This window comes from Muscardinus avellanarius (genome assembly GCF_963383645.1).
Source record: "Muscardinus avellanarius genome assembly, chromosome: 13".
NCBI lineage: Eukaryota > Metazoa > Chordata > Mammalia > Rodentia > Gliridae > Muscardinus > Muscardinus avellanarius.
In genome coordinates, this window is record NC_137799.1 from 68372290 (window position 1) to 68394174 (window position 21885).

At 41.3% G+C, this 21885-nt stretch overlaps 1 protein-coding gene across 2 annotated transcripts in view; it reads left to right on the forward strand.

Annotated features, from left to right (window-relative positions):
* Positions 1–11464, forward strand: part of SPATA6L (spermatogenesis associated 6 like) — a gene marked incomplete at both ends in the record, with an annotated part of 43876 nt that extends 32412 nt beyond the window's left edge. For both annotated transcript variants that reach the window (XM_080708843.1, XM_080708842.1), the window contains 6 exons: positions 916–1155; positions 3642–3744; positions 6717–6751; positions 7733–7920; positions 10325–10418; positions 11375–11464. In XM_080708843.1, the coding sequence (XP_080564969.1) occupies positions 916–1155; positions 3642–3744; positions 6717–6751; positions 7733–7920; positions 10325–10418; positions 11375–11464 (750 nt within the window). The remainder of the gene's footprint in view (positions 1–915; positions 1156–3641; positions 3745–6716; positions 6752–7732; positions 7921–10324; positions 10419–11374) is intronic.
* Between the last annotated feature and the right edge of the window lie 10421 nt (positions 11465–21885).

Consider the following 21885-nt stretch of genomic DNA (forward strand, 5'->3'; position numbering starts at 1 on the left):
AGCTGGTATTTATAAGTGTGTGTCACCATCCCCAGTACATTAGCTGCTTTTTAGTGTCCTCTTCTTTACCTTCTATACTTTCCAATTTATGATGTGTTTATAGCAATTTTTCAGTCTATCTTTCTCTTCCATTTTACCATTTTAATCTGTTTTACACTCCTAATATAGGTCTGCCTTCTAAAGTTAACTTTTTTTTAGCTACACACCAGCCCTATTTTTAGTCTTTACTTTGAAAGAGGGTTTCACTAAGTTGCAAAGGTCCTCATTAAGTAGTAATTGAGGCTGTCCGAGAACCTGGATCCTCCTGTCTCAGCCTCCCGAATGCTAGGATTATAAGTGTACGCTACCACACCTGGCTTAAAGTTGACTTTTTAAATGAATAATATACTATTTTCATTTTATAATAAAAGCGTCACGTTTATTTTAGAAAATAAGAAAATACAGGTAAGCAAAAAAAAGACAAGATAAAAATAAAAATCTTCTGTCCTTAACATTTACAGTTGAACCTAATTTTTAAGATATATTCTGTACACACACACACACACACACACACACACACACACACACACACTTGTATTTTAAATGATTAAGATCAGCTGGGCATGGTGGCATATGCCTGTAATTCCAGTACTTGGGAGGTTGAGATGGGAGAACTAAAGTTTCAAAGACAGCCTCAGCAACATCTTGTGACTCTCAGCAACCTAAGGAGACCCTATTTCAAAACAAAAGGTAGAAAAGGGCTGGGAGGTGTATCATGAACTCAGAGATAGAATGCCCCTGGGGTTCAATCCCCAGTGTTAAAACCAAGTTTTTTCTTTTGTTTTTAAAAGATGGGGATCATACCGTACAACATATCATTTTTATATTCTGATTATAATTTCTTTTAAAAATATCCCTCTTTGTTATTGGTTTCAGGAAGAAAGACATAAATCACAAAGGCCTTTATCCTCATCACATAGACCAGTGTTCCCTCTGAATAATATAAAGATGAAGCCAAAGGACAATAACCTTGACAGGCTGCCCAAAGGCGGGCAGTCCCGGGCACCCTCCCCGTATTCCAGTAGACGATTCTTCCAGGACCAGCCAGCTCAGTCGAACCTTGGAAATAACTTCACATTCCCTGGAGAAAGGAAGCCTCCATTTGTGGTTAGACATGTGAGCCTAAAATTATTTTTTCAGAGTGTTTTGGAATGGTGGGGATGTGGATAAGGCTGGAATAAAGGAAGGCTGGGCCATAAAAGCAAATGGGTAATATTAGAGAATTAAAATTGAATACTCACGATTTTTAAATTGGGCTCAGTTGCCTGGAAACGCCTATAACAGTATCTCACATAAAGGACTTGCTCAGCAAATGCCAACCATTTCCATTTTTTTATTTTTGGAAATTATTAAGAGTATGATGTCTCTGAATGATAACTCGCCTTGATTCAGAAGAGTCTGAACTGCCAGGAATTGAAGAGGTGTAATAAAGGCTGGTGTGTACTCTACTATCCAAAACTGAAGCTTCATAAATTTAAAAGAAAACTGCTAGCCATGCTAGCTAGGCATGGTGGCCCACGCTTGAAATCCCAGTACTTGGGAGCCTGAGACAGGAGGATCACAGGTTCAAGGACAGCCTTAGAAGGCAGTGATATTTTCATCGAACTGGTGAGACCCTGTTTCAAAATAAAAAATAAAGATAAGGCTGGGGTGTAGCTCAGAGATAGAATGCCCCTGGATTCAATCACCAGTAACACACACACATACAAAAAAAAAAAAAAACTGCTTTGGTTTTCATAATGAGATTGGTGCTGAGTGGCCAACTTGGAAGAGCAGGGAATGGTGGGAGAATCCACGGCATGCCAACTCAGAGCCCTCTTTTAGAGCTCTTTTAGACTCAGCCTTCAGAGAGTAGAGGGGAAATGTAATCACTCTGGTTCTCTTAGTATCTTAACATTTTTTCTACCGCATTATAAAAATAGTGAAAACTATGGAAAAGTTAAAGAAAATAAATTACTTGTAGGTTCACTAGCATAATAAAATTATTTAATTTGATGCATTTTTCACCTTTTTTTTGGTATTCATAGGCTTTATATTTTCCACAAAATTGTAATTATACTGTACATACAGGTTAGTTTCCTGATATATTCCAGCTAACATTACTTTAAATGCATTTTTCATATTATTTTGTACTCTTCATGAACCCCATTCCATGTACTGGTTAGTGACTTTTTCTCCAGAATGTTAACTGTTAATAGTATATTAAGTTAAGCCAGCTGTGGGGATGCACATCTATAATTCTAGTACTTGGGGACTGAGATAGGAAGATTGCAGGTTGGAGAACAGCCTCAGCAAACTAGTTAGACTGTGGTTTAAAAAAAAGTTCATTAAGTTGAAATTAAAGTCTTTAGTCTAGATGGTCTTTGTATATTTGACACAGATAGTAGGCCCTGAGATATCTCAAAGTCAAGATGCTGATGAAATGATTGTATGTAAAGTAGTTGGTTTATAGGTAGAACACAGCTTTTCGGCTAGAAACTACCTATTTACAGATACTGTCTGTTCATGGATAAAGAAATACTAAATAGCTATTTTCTTTTTGGTGGCCCCCAAAGTAAAAAAAATCTCTGGCAAAAATCTAGCATCACACTTTTAAATATAGCTCCATAAAAATAATGTCGACTGGAGATATTATACAGTGTGATTTATCCCATTTCTTATGCATTTTTGTAAAATACAACTTCAGTCCATGTCATTATATACTAAATAACCTTAAAATATGGTTACATTTCTTAGGAAAGGAAAATTTGCTTGATGTTTATATTACTTAACATGTTCTTATACTTCTTTTACTAGGTGCTAAGATCTTCTCTAATTGATTTTATGTATTCTTTTATTTAGCCAGATAGTCTCATGATGTATGATGTTGACTTAAGTAGAAGCATTAAGATTTCGAGGTTGCTGGTGTTGTAAAATCTGTCCATGCAAATCAATATGATATATTCCTTGGGATAGAATTAAGAGTAATATCATAACTTACCCTAAGAAATAAAAATAACAGAAGTTTTTAAAACTGAGTAACTTTGTGTTGTAGGCTATTCTGAAAGATTGCATATTTCAGGTAGTATGACTATTTGCAGATCATGTTGCTTTGTCTTTTATTTTTTTTTAAGGAAAATATGACAACACAACCACCACTGTTCTTTTCTTCAAGAATATAGATTCTCAGACTGAAAGGGAATGTGGAAAGCCAAAATGTCACCTGTGGCAATTTCTTATTCTCAGGGAGGAGCCTGCCTGGGCCGGCGGTGCTCACACAGTTCAGGAACATGAGGCTCTATCTTGTTTTAAAGATTGTGTGATAAAGCTTTGCTTACTTTCTACTCTGTGGTCCATCTCTACCAGTTGCTAGAATATAATTTGTGTCCAACTTCAGCTCCTTAATGCTGACATTTAGCCCATATTCTCATGTTCTAGCCTCAGTATTAGGGCAAATGGTTTCTCCTAATGGGTAGAGTGTAACAGTACTTGGAGGCTGTAATTCCCCCCCCCCGCCCCCCCCAGCACATAAGCAGTGATCGAGGGGGAGAGGCATTATGGGTAATGAGGAGAGGCTATTACAAGCTACTGTAGATTCAAGTCTTTCTTTCTTTGACTTTTAGGTGGACAGTGAAAAGCCCTTTGGTGAAAATAATTCAGCGCATAATTCATGGAAGTCTAGAAGAAAATCTAAGTTTTCAAACTTTGCATTTCCAATGAGAAGAGGTACTCAAGCTTCTTATTCCCTTGCATTTCCTTATGGGAATCTGTGCATCCTACTTTTCTTCTTCCATTCCGAGGGATCACGAGTTAGATTGGAAACTGTGGGCCTAGTCCTCAAGGACTCTCCAGCTATGGCGTTCTCAGTCCCCAGAGGTGTGTAGCCTCCCGTGGGAGACGCCCACCAGCTACGAGCGTTGCTCAACAAGCGTGCCATGGTTGCCCCTGTTCCCGGGCTGGGCTGGAAAGCAGACAGAAGCTTGTCTTGGTGTGAGCTCCTGGCAAAGGCACCATTGATAGCTAGAGAATAAGCTATCTTGTCACTTTTTTTTTTTTTTTTCTGGATGGGAAAGAACAGGAGATTGATGGCAGTCAGGAGATGTTAGCATTTGCTGTTCAAGATTGCACATCAGCAAGGAGGGGAGCAATTCTATATAAAGTGGAGGTCTCAAAGCTTTAGATTTGCATTTTTTAAATATTATTGAGTACCCTTCCAAGTACTTGGGAGGTTTAGACAGGAGAATCGTAGGTTTAAGGCAGGACTTAGCAAGCAACTTAGTGAGATGTTGCATAAAAAAAAAATGTTTTTTTCTTAAAGGGGCTGGGCTGGGGATTTTGGTTGGAAGTAGAATGCCCCTGGGTCCAATCCCTAGCACCCCTCCACAAAACACTGAGGACCCTAAAGAGCTTTTGTGGAAGTGGGTAATGTCTTTCAATGTTTAGCACATTAGAAGTTAAACTGAGAAATTTTAAAAGTACAATATGCCAGCATGAATTCTATGAGCCATCAGAATGGTAATGTTATTATGACATGCCTTGGTAGCTTTTGTTAGGAGAACATGAGAGTGAAATGAACAAATCATATATTATTATGCAAACAGATTTATGCAGATTTCTAAAAGGTCTTGGGGCCCCGTGCGGAGATTCCTGGACTACACATCGAGTCCCTGCATTAAGGTCTGCCTGAGAAGCTTCTACCTTAGGACCTCGATTGTGAATCTTGTCAATAGTGAAGATCATGGTAGAACAGTTCAGCCATTCTAGAACTTCATCAAACTTCTTAGGTTAGAAGGATGGTGGCGGCTCCTCTCCCCTTGCCTCCTGGTAGGACTAAACTGGACTTGTGCCATCCATGACAACAGAGTTCTCTATCTTAGTTGCTGAGGTTGGCCTCAAACCTGTGATCCCCTTGTCTCAGCCTCCCATACTGGGATAACAGGTGTGTACTGTCACACCTGGTGAGTTCTCTGTCTCAGGCTTAACAGTTTGTTCTTTGAACAGTCTCTTGTGACTGATGACAGCTGACCAAGGGTATAGATTTGAAGCAGAAAGTGCTTCATCGCCTCTGATGTTTAATTTACGTTCTGTGAATTGAAAATCACCGGTGCAGCCTATAAATGCAAAACTCCCCTGTTACAGTGAAACCAAGCAGCGGCAAAGTCCTTCCCTGGGGAGGACAGTTGGGCTTACTGCTGGCCTGAGTATATGAGACTCATATGACATTGGTCTCAGCCTTTGTCTTTTATTAATCCTGGCAGGTGGAGAACCAAGAACCTCCAGAGAGGTTACAGTGTGTGTAAGAGTCATACATCAAGTTTTTGGCATACCTACATTTAGAGAAGATGTTCAGACCTCTGGGCTCATATCCTTGGAATCCCTGTAGCTTGCAAGCCAGACCTTTGCTTAGGTCACCTGTCAGCTCCTTCATCCAGGTCTAAGGTAGAATAAAGCAGCGCTTCTCAAGTCTGAATGTGTCTTTGAATCACCTGGGGACCTTGTGAAACTGCAGATTCTTCTTAATGGCTGAGGTGGGGCCAAGGAGACTTCTTTTCTAACAAGCCTCCAGGTGATACTGAAGCTGCTGGTCCATGAACTGTGCTTTGAGAAGCAAGGGAAAAAATCCGGCCCCATATGCAACACAGTGCTCAAAACCAGGAGTGGGGGCTCCTAGGTCCCAGGGAAGGTTTGGGGCTGTGTTACAAGGACCTTAGCATGGCTGATTCCCTGCCCAGCACGGGACAGGAGAGACGAGAGCTTCTGGGACAAGATGCACATATGTGTATGCCCAGAGGATATGAAAATCAGCAGATTTTAAAATTTCATTTTTATGTCTTCCTTTTTTTTGTTTGTTTGTTTTTTACTACAGGAGGCAAGGGGGAATCATCTATCCAGGAAAAGCCCCTAGTCATGGCTTAAACCCCAGTCACACTAGGGGAAGAAATGGTGGCCTTAGCATCACCTTATAAATACTCATTTCAAAAGCATTTATTTTTTTAACCTGGAAAAATCCAATAGTGTTTCAGCTTCCTGTGTGTGTATTTATTATTCCACTCCTATCATCCTTACCATTTCCCATGACCATTTAGTGTAATTACAATGACTTCCATTTTTGCAGAATCATGTTTCTCTAAGCTCTTAAGTAGTCATTGTTTGAATTTAACATTTGGAGTCTACTTTGTGTTATATTTGTGTGCACAACACTAATGTTAATGCCAGTTTAATGCTTGTATCTACTTACGCAGAGTCCTGCTTCAAAGGATTCTAGAAAACCAGAGAATGACAGAAGAGGCAGAGCACATGAATTGTATATTAGACCCACATTGCTTTCTCATAGACTCTGAGCACCTGGGCAAATAATATTTTTGTTATTGTTTGGTTTTCTGCATAAGGCTGCTTAAGGGTATTGAACTTCCTGCTTTACTTTAGGTTTGCTTTCACCCTTTTTCTTTCCATATGAGGTATCGTTAAAATATGATCACATTTTTTAACCTCAAGAGGACCGAAAAACTCATAGATAAAAACGGAGTGACTCGAAGAGACTAAAAAATGATAGTGTAATTCACAAGGGAGCATTTAAGTTCTGTAATAATTCATTCATTGTCTAATATTTCTGTACTGCTGCGGAATAAATGTAACAGCAGCTTTAGGGCTAATTGGTAATAATGAGTCATTCAAACACCTGTTCCTCTTTCTTCTAGCTTCTTCTCTTGACAGCCTTGCAGCAAACGTAAAGGTAATTTTAGAAGTAGCATTTGTAAAATGATTTAATTCCGGCTATCTCATGTCAATTCTTGTGCTTTCTGCAATCAGCGATGGAAAGTTTATTTCTAGCTAGCGCTACTGCTGTGGGATTGCTTTATTTTAAGTAGATTTATGCAAAGAGGTGTCCAGGCTCCACTGTGTTCTTTGTTTTGGGGTTGTTGGTTTCCTCCCCTCTTTTAGTTTGTAGGATGAATTACCAAGAAGGGTGTGTGTAGGCCCAAGACCTACTTTATCATAGCAAATTTCTTTCCTTTTTCTCTCATCAAATGCCTTTAGACATAGAGATGGTAAATCAGACATTCCTGATGTTTGGTTTGTCAAAGTGAAAGTTCAGACTTTATGTTAGAAATCAAAAATAGATATATGTAAAGAAAATTGAGTATGCTGTGTTTCTCATGCCCTAGCATTTAAATATTTTGATAGAAATTGTATCCTTTCCTGATCTAATGATCCTCCATCCTCAGAAAATTCAGCACATAAGTTTATTTTGGCTGCTTGTTCATATATGTATAGGTTTTGGGTTATATTTTCTTTTTTTTTTTTTGCAGGTCTAGGGATGGAACCCAGGGGCATTTGACCTCCGAGCTATACCCCCTGCCCTATTTTTTATTATTTATTTTGAAACAGGGTCTCACTGAGTTGCAGAGGGCCTCATTAAGTAGCTGAGGCTGTCCACGAACCACGATCCTCCAGTCTCAGCCTCCCAAATGCTGGGATTACAAGCGTGCACCACCACACCCAGCTGGGTTATATTTTCTTGCTCTTAACTCCTGAGCATTTTGTCTCTTGTCTTTTGCACCTCAGCCCTCTTTTATTTGCAGGAGATTGTTGGGGGGCATAGATTTTCTCATCTGACTCCCACTTCTCTTCCCTCTCCCACACTATCCCTGGCTCTAAATTAAGCAAAAAACCCCAAAAGTACAACTAAAGAATAATTCATGTTGTCATTCAGGTTACCAAAGAGCCAGATGAACGGATTGTTTTGAGGAATGACTCCCCATCACGTTTAAGTTCAAGTAAGTTTGGAAAGCCCTTGCCCAGGAACCAAGGGGATGCCGATTTCTACCAGGAAACGCCATTTGCTGCCTCCCAGTATTCCAGATCTCCCAGCCCTCTGGACGAGCTCCCTCTCCGAGAAAGGTCAGCAGCAAGCACCCACCTCTTTACTTGACAGGAGCATTATGGCCCAGCAGGAGGGAAGCCCCATCATTTCATTAGTTTGCTTTCTTAAGAAAAAAGGACTATTCCTTTATTTTTTGGTGGTACTGTGGGTTGAACCCAGGGGTATTATACCTTCAATCTACCTCCCTAGCCCTTTTAATTCTTTTTATTTTCGAAACGGTCTCACTAAGTTGCTAAGAGTCTTGCTACATTGCTGAAGCTGTCCTTGTACCTGTGATCCTCTTGTCTCAGCCTCCCAAGTACTGGGATTAGAGGCATGTACCACTGTATCTGGCAAGGACTGTTTCTTTAAAAATCTTCCCAAAGGTCAGAGTTGAGCTTTTCTTCTTGGCTCTGGAAAGCATATCTCAGGAAGTAGGTATCTTAAAAATTCTTAGAGAAGTATGGAAATGATATATGTGGTCTTTTCTTAAACATGGCAGTGCTTTAGGGGGTGCTTTAATTTGCTACAAGTTGTTTTCCTTTTTTCTTTCTTTCTTCTTTTTTTTTTTTTGTGGTACTAGGGATGGAACCCAGGGGCTTCCTACCTCCAGGTTATACTCCCAGACCTTTTTTAAATTTTACTTGGAAACAGGGTCTCACTAAGCTGCTGAGAGCCTCACTAAGTAGCTGAGGCTGGCTGAGGCTGGCTTTGAACCTGTGCGATCCTCCTGTCTCAGCCTCCCAAGTACTGGGGTTATAAGCGTGCGCCACCACGCCTGGCTCTACAAGTTGTTTTTCTAAGTTGCTAATAGATGTGTAGTATTGGTCCTCCTGCCCCTCTTGGCCTCGTCTCCCTGGAAACATCTCCCTGTATCAAGCAGCACATGCTTGATACAAGAGGGAGCTGCAATAGGAAGCCTGAGAGGCAGACACCTCACCGTGCCATAACTGCACAGGGGGCTGTTAGCTTAGTGGGGATAGTAAGAGCTAGGCTACCAAATGCTCCTTGTGCCTCAGTGTTTGCCATTCACTAATAGAAGAGGATGACTTTATCCAAATTGCAAAAATTCTCTAGGCATTTTTAGGGAATGGTATGTATATGTTTCATTACCGAATTATTATACACACTTAGCCTAGTTAAACCACAGAATTTAGGATTTGGTACCCACCCCCATCCTGAATATGAATGAATGAATGAATGAATGAATTGATTGATTCACTACTCAAGGAATATTCTTGAAATACCTGCTGTGGTATTCAATACCTACTCAGCCCTGGGATGTACCATTAACTAGTCTCAATTGCAATTTCAGTGTAGGAGTCTAGGAGTAGAGACAGATAACCAGATAATGATGTATTGTCAAAAGTGGAAGTGCTGTGAATGTGGCATTGTGAATTGGAACTCAGGTGCATACGATGGGTCAGCTGACCTCCTGCCTGGAGGTGGGCTCCGGTAGGACTTTCCTGAAAAGTCAGCAATGACCCGAGCCCTGATGTTGTAGTTAGGAGTTAGCCAGAGGAGCGGTGGGATTGGGAAGTAGCAGTGTCTAGGCTGAAGTAGCTCTGTGAGAGACGCCTATGGAAGGGAGGAATGCCCCATGTTTGAAAGGCTGCAAGACGACCATCAGGCCTGTGGTTAAGTTTGGGGTCCTGGTGGCCTAAAGGAAATGAGTTATAAAATCTTTATGGTAGAAAATAGCAGGGATTTAATTTGATGTGAAAATATAGAGATTAAAATTTTAAATGTAATAGCACTATTCCTTAGAGAAATGTCCATAAACCACAGTAAAGACCTAATAAGGGAAGTATTGCTAGCCAGGCGTGGTGGCACACACTTGTAATCCCTGCGCTTGGGAGGCTGAGACAGGAGGATCGTGCAGGTTCGAAGCCAGTTGAGGCTGGCTTCAGAGACCCTGTTTCCAAATAAAATATAAAATAGGTCTGGGAGTGTAGCCCGGAGATAGAAGGCCCCTGGGTTCTATCCCCAGTACCACCAAAAAAAAAAAAAAAAAAGTATTGCTTGTAGCCACACACCCAACACACACCTTTTTAAACATCTTGTTTGTTTGTTTTTGGTGGTACTGGGGATGGAACCCTTCTACTTCCAGGCTACACTCCCAGATCTATTTTATATTTTATTTGGAAACAGGGTCTCTTAAGCCAGGGTGGCTGGCTTCCAACCTGCACAATCCTCCTGTCTCCACCTCCCAAGCACGGGGATTACAAGCCACCACGCCTGGTGGCATCTTGGTTGTTTTTATTCCTGTCAACCCCACCACTCCTCAAGCTAACTCCTAACTACACATCAGGGCTCGGGTCATTTTGCATGCTATTGCTTTTTCTTATGGTTAAGCTTTTAACATCAATCCATCTTGTTATGTATTCTAAGCCAATGTCCTTCTTAGTGCCTGCATAATACTCTGTTTAATCTGTTGAGTAGGTTCCATCCTAGTTCTCAGCCCATGTGGAAGAAGATTCATGAAAGGGTGTGCAGTCTCCTGACATCCCACAGAGCTCAGCAGCATGCAGACAAAGTTAGTGGTTCTGATAACACTAGATCTCTGTTGCAAAGCAATATGGGAACTTGGACCTTGCAGTCTGGTGGGGAGGTCATCTTTAATCAAGTAACCACAGAAATAGATGTCAAATCGTAACACCAGGAAGATGTCATGGTGTGCGGGTGTGTACAGTCGGGGTATCTGAGTGGTTGGGAGCCAGAGAGGAAGAAACAGAGGAGCTTAGATCTGCAGGATGAGTAGCAGTTAATTTGCTGCACAGCATTCCCCAAGCAGAGGTCCTGCCACGGGTGTGGTTCTTTCAAAGGACGGAGAGAAGACCGTCCAACCGGCCACAGCACACTGCCTTCCCCTGTGCTCGGGAGCCCAGTCCAGAGAATATAGTTGTGTGCATGGTCTGTGTAAGGCCACAAGATGGGAGAAAGTTTTTCTAAAATTTAATGATTTGGGCTGTTTATTTGACTTTTACGGGGGTGTGGGGAGTGTTTCTGATACTATTTCCAGTACTTTCTGTCTACCACAGATGTACAGCTAAGTGACCTTTAATTAAAAATTCAAATAAAAGGCTAACAGTGCCCTCTGTGGCCGTATTTAACCATGCCGTGTAGTTGAATTGGTCATATGCTAGATTAATAGGATGACACAAGTGAATGTTGATCACTAGTCATGAGAGTAGATTGATTTACTTCCTCCTTGCAAATGCTCTGGCTTTACTTTAACTCACAACCTTTTCAAGTAAAGAAATACCTTTAAAGTGAAGAAAGAAAGAAAGAAAGAAAGAAAGAAAGAAAGAAAGAAAGAAAGAGGGAGGGAGGGAAGGCAGGCAGGCTACATACAAATATATAGTGAATCTCATATATGTGACATACATGGAATGCACAGAACTCTTACATGCAAAAAGTTACACATCTGGGTATTATCAATCTCTCTTATATTATGGGAAGTACAACTACTGGATGTGTTTTTTGTTATAGGAAGAGTCTACCTGTGATGTAAATTATATCCTTGAAGGACCAAACTACCCTTTGAAGAAATACCCACTGCATGAACAGAGATATTTTTAACTGCTGTCCTATGTAAGTAAGCAGCTTAAGTACTTCTCGATTTGCTAAAGGAATTTGTTTTCTGCTAGCAGTGAAGTAACTTAAACATGCAGTGGATAGGGGCATGGCGGAGACCCCTCTACTCTAACTCAGCAAAATAATGACATATCCTCTCTCCCTCCCTCTTAATTTAAGGGACCTGGGTTTCTTTCAGTACCTTGAACTGCCCTTGGGACCATTTCTTCCTGACTCTCTCTGGTTCACTTCTGTTTATCCTTTAGGTCTCCTGACTTTCCATGACCTCTCTTCTCCTCCAACGTATATTCTTTAGTGTCCTGAACTTTTCTTTTATAAAGTATGACTCCGCTTGTTTTGTTTTGCTTAAACTCAGCCTCTTCTACCAGAATGAGACCCAAAGGAGATCAGGACTCTGTCTTTATTGCTTGCTACCTTAAAGCCAGCATTTAGCACAGCACGAGTGCCACTTAATTTTTCAGTCACACATACTGGGTGTGTGTCCTGAATAAGGCCTGGCTTGGCGCCCATGCTCTGCCACTCTACCTGTATCACAGGACCCTCTGAAGGTTGCTTCTTCTTGTGAGTGTCAAAGGAGGTGACAAGCAACGCTAGGATTCAGACATGTGGCAAAGACGTTGGCCACATTGTGGAGTGTCATCATTTCTCAGATATTCTCTTATTTCCCTTCCTAACCCAGGCCCAGAATAATATCTCTTCTTTTCAGGGTGGTATTTGTGTCTGTGGATAGTTTCAGGTGGATTTTTGTGCATAGGAGTGAAGTTAGGAAATCCTATCTTGCCATCTTGCTACAACACGCAGGTCTTTCTTACAACGTGTTTGCCAAGCACCAGTAAGTTGTCCAAATACCACACTTGTATTAAATAAGTCAATTTTGGCTCCTCACAACAACCCTACTATTATTAGTTCCATTCTACACATAGGGAAACAGGTGCAGAGAGGTTAGTTACCTTGCTCAAGGTGATGTAGCAAATGGTGGAGCTGAGAATATGAGCCTGGGAAGTGTGGCTTCCTTCAGATACCATCCTCTTTTTTTTTTTTTTTTGCGGGTCTGAGGATGGAACCCAGGAGCATTTGACCTCTGAGCTACACCCCTGCCCTATATTTATTCTTTATTTTGAAACCGGGTCTCACTGAGTTGCAGAGGGCCTCACTAAGTAGTAGCTGAGGCTGTCCGCGAACCGCGATCCTCTGGTCTCAGCCTCCCGAATGCTGGGATTACAAGTGTGTGCCACCATGCCCGGCTAGACACCATCCTCTTAACCATTACATTCCACAGCCTTTCTTGAGCTAGACTGTATGATCAAACTCTAGTGAGAAAGAACAGGTAATTAAACAAGTGCCCTTTGGCCCCAAGCAGTTTGTAGCCAACACCCTTGTATGTGCCCCCTCTAGGATCCTATAGTATTGTGTTACATAGTCCCCACTCCAGCAACATCAAAATAATTATGCCTTTTAAACAATAAGATGGAATGACCTGCCAGGCTTTCACATGGTTATTCAGGATTTAGAGTACAAATCGTTTTGCTCCAGGGCTGGCCAGGGCTCCCCATCTTCATCACAGAAGAATGTGGAGGACAATTCAGTAATTGCCCATTCTGAAGCTTTTACTTTAGAACGTTCTGCTTGGCAGATTAAAGGATGGATGCAGGATCACTTAACCTCTGGTTGTGAAAACAGTCCCCTAGGCTTCTATTGGGTCATTGCACAGAACTTAGCCCACGTAATTACCAAATGCCAAATTGCTTTAACTTTCAACACAGGTAACATGAAATTAACTAAAGCCCTGTCCAATGATACATGGACACTAACATGAGAGGATGGAGAAGAGATAAGAAGAAAAAAGCCCTATAAATCTTGTCTTGGATTTCCTACATAATGAGACCTCCCTACCCAGTGGTTTGGAATATGCTTAGAGGCCTCTCCTGGAAGCTCTCCATTGCATCCTTTTACTAACTCTACTTGGGTTCCTGGTGAGGCAAGAATCCCGGAGGGCTGTGTTAGGGAAGGTTCTCATGGTTGTAAAAAAATCCAGGTGACTTGGGTTAATCTTAAGCAAACAAGACATTTATTATAAATAGCCCAGTGAGCCCTGAGAAGACCCAAACAAGCAAGATAAGTAGATAAAAAGGTCCAAATACTGCACACATAGAGGACACAGATCCCAGAGGACGCAGCGGCATGCCACAGTGCATGCCCACTCTGTGTCCCTCCCCGCTGTGTAGTTATGCGCCACTATGCCTGGTTATTTTTTCTTATTTGGGATGTTTTAGGGCATGGTAAATTTTACTATCAACAACAACAACCAACAACCCACAAAATCCAAACTCCTTGTGTCACCCTAGCTCTGCTTGGGTAGGGAAGGCCTGACTCCCTGGCCCTGGCCCTGGCCCTCATCCTGACCCTGGCCCAGACCTCATGTGTGAACGAACCTATGCCAGGTCTAGTGGACACTCACTGGGAATCCATGTTGGAGGATGGTTTTAGAAGCCGCCTTTGTGAAACTCTGGGTCCCCCAGGCAGAGTCTGTGCAGGGAGGGGAGTCAGCAACACTGCAGCAGCTCTGGCCCACTGAGCTTTCTACCCCTGTGAACTATGTTGCCTGCAATCCCAGACTCCACCATGTAGCTGGCCTTGTGAGGGAGAGAGGGCAAGGCTCTTGAGGAACTCAGGTCCAGCTTTCCTGAGATACAGGCAAGAACTATATAGTCCTGAACCATTTCTGAAATCAAAGAACAGCAAAAAGGAAGTACACTTAGAAAAAGTTACAAGACAAAAGTTCAATGCTGGTTTTTGACCCTCCCCTAGCTTATTGGGTCTCTAACTCCTGATACAGTGCCTACCTGGCTTCTCATCTGACTCCCTCTGCGGGGCAGGAGCCATCTTACCTCCTCTCACAGGGGCCCTACTCCTCCATCATAGCCAAAGCTGAAAGCAAACCAGCCTCAAGCTGGCAGCGAGCTCCACTCGCAGGGCCCTCCCTCTAGGATTTTGTCACCGTTTTGCAGGGATTTAGTGGTCATGGGGATTGATACAGTAGATGATGACACACCTCCTGTTATCCCAGGAGCTCCTGGTCCTTTCAGAGTCCAACAGACCACATAGGCAGTGACCAGGCACCCAAACCACAACGCACATTCCTGGGTTGCGGTCCTTAGCAAGCGTTAGAATCACCTAGGGTGCTTTGACAAATTCTAGTTCCTAGGCTTCACTCCAGCACAGTGTGAGTCTCTACACACGGTGCCTGACAGTGGTATTTTTATGGGTTCCTTAGGAGATTCCTTTACACATTTAGGATTGGGAATCTCTGCAGTAGAGTGAGTTTCTTGAGGATAGGGAATTTGGATATTTGACACCCTCTGTACTCAATAGTAATTGATGAGTAGAATACAGTTGATTAGACTTGTTTCACAGTTCAACTCAATGACACTTAGTAGATTTTGACATATTGACTCCATAAACCAAGGACTATACTAACTCCTCACAATAGTACTAGGAGGTAGATATTCTGAGTACAATCATCCTGATAGTATACAAAAAGGTCAAATTTTCCTAAGGTAGCACAGGTGTGAGTTGCCCTATTCTGCACTGGGAATCTAAGAAAAAAAAGTTGTAGAGGCCAGTGGTCTCAAGGGAGAGCACATGTTAAGATTAGAGTACTATGAAATAATCTTTTTTTATTGATTATGTTGATTGCTTGCCTTTTTTTTTCAGTACCACATAGTATATATGTTATTTCAATTTCCATAGGGGAAAATGAATAAAAGCTGGAGAAGGATCATGAAGAGTTCACTCTTCCAGACAACGTACACATCCCTGGAGAAATTAACAACCACTGTTATTTGTATTGAGTTTCCAGTGTCTAACCCCTTTGAAATCAATCCCTGTACTCAGTCTTTTGTGCCCAGGTAAGAGTCATTGATTAAAGTGTTTGCTGCTTGGGGCTCACATTTTCTTGTCACCTGGAAAACTTCTGTGTTTTATTTTATTTGTTTGTATGTATGCTTTTAAAAATTTTTTATTGGTACATTGTAGTCATACATCTTAATGGAGTCCAAAATGGTAGAGGCATACATGCACACATCACCCAATGAGCCCTTACCCAATTCCTGCCCATTTTCTCCCCCCACCTTCTCATGTTTGGCTTAGTGATTGATGTTGATATATTTGTTTATGTACATTAGAGAATATCCCTCTTCCAGAACCCACACATCCCTCTCAGTTAGGTTGCTTTATTTGCTCATCTATAGTATCTCCTTCTTCGTCTAGAGTTCTTCCTATGACCGTAGCTTCTGCATATTAGGGAGAACATCTGATTTATTTATATGTTTTGAGCATGAAATAGAAAATGTTAATAGTTGGGGGACAGGTGTTTCTCCATTTGGAAGCACTTTTTAGAATTCTAACAAAAATAGCAAGATAATTTTCAGATGTTCTTTATTTTTGGCAGTGGATGTGTTCTTGAAAAGTTTGCCCCCACTGGTCTTCTGCCCTTCTTTCCTCTTTCTTTCTCTTTTTCTTTCTTCCTCTCTCTCTTTCAACTTAAAATTGTATGTGAGCTTGAAGTTGCTGCTTAAAGTAATAACCTGACAAATTCCCCAGGAAAAGACTGTCAGTCCTACTTTTTATTTTTTTTGTAAATCTATTTTTGCTATTCGTTTACTTTTTAGTGTTAGGCTTGACTTACACAAAGTCCCCTTAACACCCAAGAAACGAGAGCATTACATTTGGAGAACTTAAATCTTGTTTTCAGTGTGACTGAAGAAAACACTTTCTTTGGATTGTAGCTTGAACTACTTCTGTTTCCTTCCTTTTTTTTTTTTTTTTTTTTTTTTTTTTTTGCAATTCTTAGTAACCATAGATGAGGAACAAAACCTTCCTCTTGTATTTCTCTAAAACAAGTACTTTATCTAAATGGGTTCCACAGAAAGGACTGCCAAAACCAGACTTGAAATTAATTAGTAGGCTGCTTTTATGAAATGCCTTATGCAGTTGAAAAGAGCAGGAAGAGGAAGAGGGTGGGAGGAAGGGGACTGGAGGCACGTTTGTTTTCATGGGCACAGACCCAGAGAAAAGGAGCCTGAAAGGGGAAATCTTTGCCTTTCCTTCAAACTATATAACCTTAGTATTTCGCTCTACCATGCTTGCTATGGTTTGAATTTTTATGTCTCCTTAAAAATGGAAATTTTAACCCCCCAGATGATAGTGTTAGGAAGTGGAGCTTTGGGGGAGGTGATTAGGGTATGAGGGTGGAGCCCTCTTGTGTGAGATTAGCGTCCTATGACATAAGCGTAGGGGAGCTCTTTTGTTCCCGCCCCCATGTGAGGGGTGCCATCTGTGGACCAGGAAAAGGACCCTCAGCAGATTACAAATTTGCCATAACCTTGATCTTCCTGGCCTCCACAGTGGTGAGAAGTAAGTCTCTTTTTTGTTCATCAGCTGCCAGGTTTATGATATCTTTTTTGAAATATCCCAAATAGATGAAGACAATAGCTAATACCTTTTTAGTTTTTATAAGCTATACAGAGAGAGCCAATTTTTCTCATTATGACCACAGGAATTGGTTTGTTATGTAAATTAGGAAAATAAAATAAAAAATAAAGCAGGAAAAGAAACTTTTGGAACAAAGCCAACCAACTAACCAAACAAAAGCAAACCCCCCCAAACAAAACTCATTTATCCACTCTCAGAATTTCAGCCAAATAAAGGAACATATTGTATAAGCTTTCCACCTTTAGAGGCAGAGAGCAAGATCAATTTACATGTATTTATTAAAAGTCTTTGTGTCTCTGAAACTACAGTTGAAAATTTGCTATTTTGATATTACTTCTAAGTAGTCCTCAAAAATAAAAAAAATATATGTGCTCTCTTTCTCTTGAGATGGCCTACATCCTGTCACGAATGTGTATCTGCTTTCCTAAATAAATCTGCCTTGTCTCTGAAAAACAAAACAAAGTTATGTTTCATTAAGATTATGGTACAATTCTCAGAAGAGGTCCACTTGAATAAGCAGCTAAAGGAAATCAACCCTAATGAATTCATATCTCATTACTGTTAAAATATGCATTGTGACATTCAGTGTTGATTTTTAAAAATGGTTTGAGCATAACTCCTTAATAAGATCTTAAATACTCACTTCTATTTGAAATAATTTTTTGTTTTTCTCACTAAATTTTGCTTTTTCTCACTATGATCTGCTAAATCTATTATTTCATTTATTTGTATTTTAAGTTTTTATTTAAGTAATTATTTAAGTTTTGTGGAGCCGTTTTGGAACCAGGACTTCCATTCAGGTATTTTGCTTTTGACATATGTAAAAGCATGATAATTTTTTGATATATTGAGATTTGTATTACTGTGAGAAGATCTGTTTCATTGAATATAATAAAAAATTCCCACCTGTTTATACTTCTTTTCTTGACTTTCACAGTTGCAGATCTGTCAAATCCTGGACCATATTTTACAAACATGTTTCACTGGGTTTTGGTTTACAGATGATTTTGGGAAGATGTCCTGTGGGAACCTGGCCCTCTAAGCAAAAGCTACTGTACAATGAAGCCCCGTGTTTCTGTGGCCACCAATTAGCTAAAGCTATTATAGGCCCTGAATTATAAGAGATAATTTTTTGGGGGGTAGAGGAGAACTAATAATATATATGACATAAAAAGTGGTTAATTGTAAGGGTATAATTTGAGAAGCTTGATGGGTTAGCCTAGCACCTGATTGCCAGGCCGTTCTCCATGTAACCATGACTCCACCCAGACCTGATGAAGGGGCCCTCTAGCCTCTTTTATGGGCAGGTTGAGGAGAGAGACATGCCCTCTAGTCCAGGTGTGGCCAGCAAATCTCTGTCTTTCCAGATGGGACTTCCTTGGCTGGGGAACCCATCCCAGCATTATTCAGGGACTTTCAGGTTGTGTTAGTTTCCACTGCTATGACAAAATGCCTAAGAATAACAACTTTTTAAAGGAGAAACATTTTATTTTGGCTCATGGTTTCAGATGTTTTAGTCCGTGGTCAGCTGGCTCCATTGCTGGGGGCCTGTGGTGAGACAGAAACCTGGTAGAAAGGGGTAGTGGAGCAGAGATGTTCACCTCACCGCAGCTGGAAAAGAGAGAGAGCGGGGGAGGAAAAGGAGAGAAACACACGCAAAGGAACCTCGGACAAGTTATACTTTTTTTTTTAAGGGTACTGGGGATTGAACCCAGGAGCATTCTACCTCTGAGCTAATTAATTTTTTTTAAATTCTTTTTATTTTTAAACAGGGTCTCACTAAGTCATAGAGGGCTCATTAAGTAGTTGAGGCTGGCTGCAAACCCAAATCCTTCTGTCTCGGCCTCCCAAGTACTGGGATTACAAGTATGTGCCACCACGCTGGACTCAAGATACACCTTTCTCAGGCCCAACTCCAGTGACCTGCCTCCTCCTCTGGTTCTGCTATTTATAGGCTGAAGGCTTTGGGCAAGTAATTTAACCTCCTTGTGTCTCAGTATCCTTAAGTGCAAAATGGAGGTAGTAATAGTATTTGCTTCATAATGTTATTGTCCACAGATGACACATTTAAAAAGCATATTAAACCAGTGCCTAACACAAAATGAGTAGCCAGTAAGAATTAGCTATCCCTATTTCATCTCGTTTAATTATCCAAGGGAAACATCATTTCTCCCATTCTCTTAGTGCTAAGGACACTAAGGCTCAGAAAAGCGAGCGTCAGAGCCAATTTTCAAACCCCGGCCTATCTTGTTTCCAAACTCATGGCCCCTCTTCCACTTTCTGCTACCTCTTGCTTGTCACATGAGCATTATTATCCCCAAGGCTGGTGTATCCTGGACATTCTACCTGAGGGTTAAAAAACATGAACTTGGAGTTTCAGTCGGAGTGGCAGAGCAACAAAGGTTTCAACAGTCATTAGGTCGAGGGTAACCACTTCTCCTTTAGATCAACAAGAGGTGTTTTCTGTTTCTATTTCCTGTCATTGGAATATTATGTTTGTAAATAGCATTTTTAGGAAGTTCTCCTTCCTCCTCACTTCAAAATAAACTTCCCTGTTCCTTTTCCTCCAGGAACTGACACCCAAGTTGGTATTTTGAACTGAGAAAAATACTACACCTGTTTTAGTGGGATGATTTCCAGGAACAGATCATAAGCAGTAGGTGTTATTGCTGGGAGTGCTGGATTTTGGTGGGAACTCATCATGAAAGCTCATTTGGCATTGCTCAAGGGAAGTTCACCCCAGGCATGTGACAACATCCTTTAAGCACTGAGTCATGTGGTTTCCCAGCCCTGGCAACCAAATCTATTCCCCAGCTTTGCCTAGATCTTCTCAGCCTCTATTCACCAAGTTCCTACTGTGTGCTCATTGTACTGGGCCTTGTGGGATAGCTAGAGGTAATTCTGGGGCTATATGATACAACCTATTACCCTCCTGGAATTTCTGGGCTTTCTAAGTCAACGATATATTTCAAGTGTGACTGTCAGAAAGTAAGTATTCAGGATCATGGATGATTTGTGACTGTTAGCTGCAGTGGGGTTTGAAATAAAGGTGGTTGGTGGGACTTGGACTGAAATGGACACTGTAGCACCTACATCCCCTGCCAATTCCATAGGCATTCAAATTCCTCAAATTCAAATCTAAGACAGAAGGCTCTGTGGCCACATAGTATGAAGCTATGTCTTGCACACAGCCACCAGTTTTGACTCCTGTTTAATAGTATGAAATAGTGCCAGGTGTGGTGGTGCATGCTTGTAATCCCAAGTATTTGGGAGGCTGAGACCCGAGGATCACGGTTTGCTGACAGCCTCAGCTACTTCGCGAGGCCCTTTGCAACTCAGTGAGACCCTGTTTCAAAAATGAAAAGACTAAAAAATAGGGCTGGGAGCCAGGCGTGGTGGCACATGCTTGTAATCTCAGCATTCAGGAGGTAGAGACTGGAGGATTGACGTTCACAGACAGCCTCAGCTGCCTAGCAAGAACCTACTCGGTGAGACCCTGTTTCAAAAATAAAAAGACTAAAACATAGGGCTGGGGGTGTAGCTCAGAGGTAGAATGCCCTGGGTTCAATCTCCAGTACTGCAAAAAAAAATAAAAAGTATGAAATAAAGATATTGATTTAAGAGAGGTTTGGAGAACTCAGTTTCATTACTCTATAATCAAATCTCATAACTTAATAATAGAAGGTCATATCTAATTATGCATGAAAATGCTATTACTTCTCTAGTTCCTGGAGATAAGAGACACTAGGATCTTGGGGCTGGGACCAAGGATTTCTCTTTGATACTAAAGACTAGGAAGAATAGGTGAAGAAGTAGTTTGGGAGAAGTGAAATAATGTAACCTCTTTGTGTCTCAGTATTCTTATGTACAAAATGGAGGTAGTAATAGTAATGAAAGATGTGTGTATAAAGAAGGAAGTGTCCTCTGGGGGTAGTAGCTTCTGAGTGTCTTACATATCAGGACTGGTATTTTAGACTTTGCCATAGGCATTAGGGTTTGGGGGTGAGGGAGTCAAGAATTAATCTGATGATCTTGTGTAGGCTAGTTTGGGAGTAGGTAGAGAATGGGGGTGGGGAGATTGAGAAAGCCATTAAAGAAGTCTGGAAATTAGGGTAATCGAGCTTGACCTGGGCGGGAGAGTCATAGAAAAGGACTGATTAAACATCAGGGTGGAACAAAGTCATGATGCAACTTATTTTAATGTTGCTTTAAAAGCTGCGTGTGTGTGTGTGTGTATTGGGGGAGGATCTTTTCTTGTCAAGTTTTTAGGACTGTTTACGGGTCTTCATGCTCAGCCTCCATTTACTCATCACTCATTAAGGGCATCATACCATCACCTTTGTTCTGGCTGCCACCCACAGCGCTCCTGAAACTCCATGGTGCCCAGTACCCTGCATGTGAAACCCAGGTGACATTTCACAGCTTCCTAATATTTACTCTTCTGCAATATTTGTCACCACTGATTAGCTTGTATCTCGCTCTGTTCCCTCCCAAGGGCTTCTGAGACAGTACCCAGCTCTGCTTCATGGGCTTTGCCCCACCTCCCCCAGACCTCTATTTTTATTAAACATATATATACACACACACACACATACTTTTATTGGTGCATTGTAGTATCACACCATAATGTCGTTCAGTGATAGTACCATGCATGACACGGCACTTAGTGAGCTTCTCCACCCCATCCTCAGCTTGGCTCCTTCCCCACTCCCTTGTTGATTTTTTTTTGCTGTGCTGGGAATGCAACTAAGGGAGGTCAAGCATACTAGGCAATAACTCTATCACTGAGCTACATTATACTCCCAGTCCCCATCCTGTGTGTGTGTGTGTGTGTGTGTGTGTGTGTGTGTGTGTGCGCACCCATGTGGTAATAGAGATTGAACCAGGGGCATTTTATCTTTTTTTAATTTTTT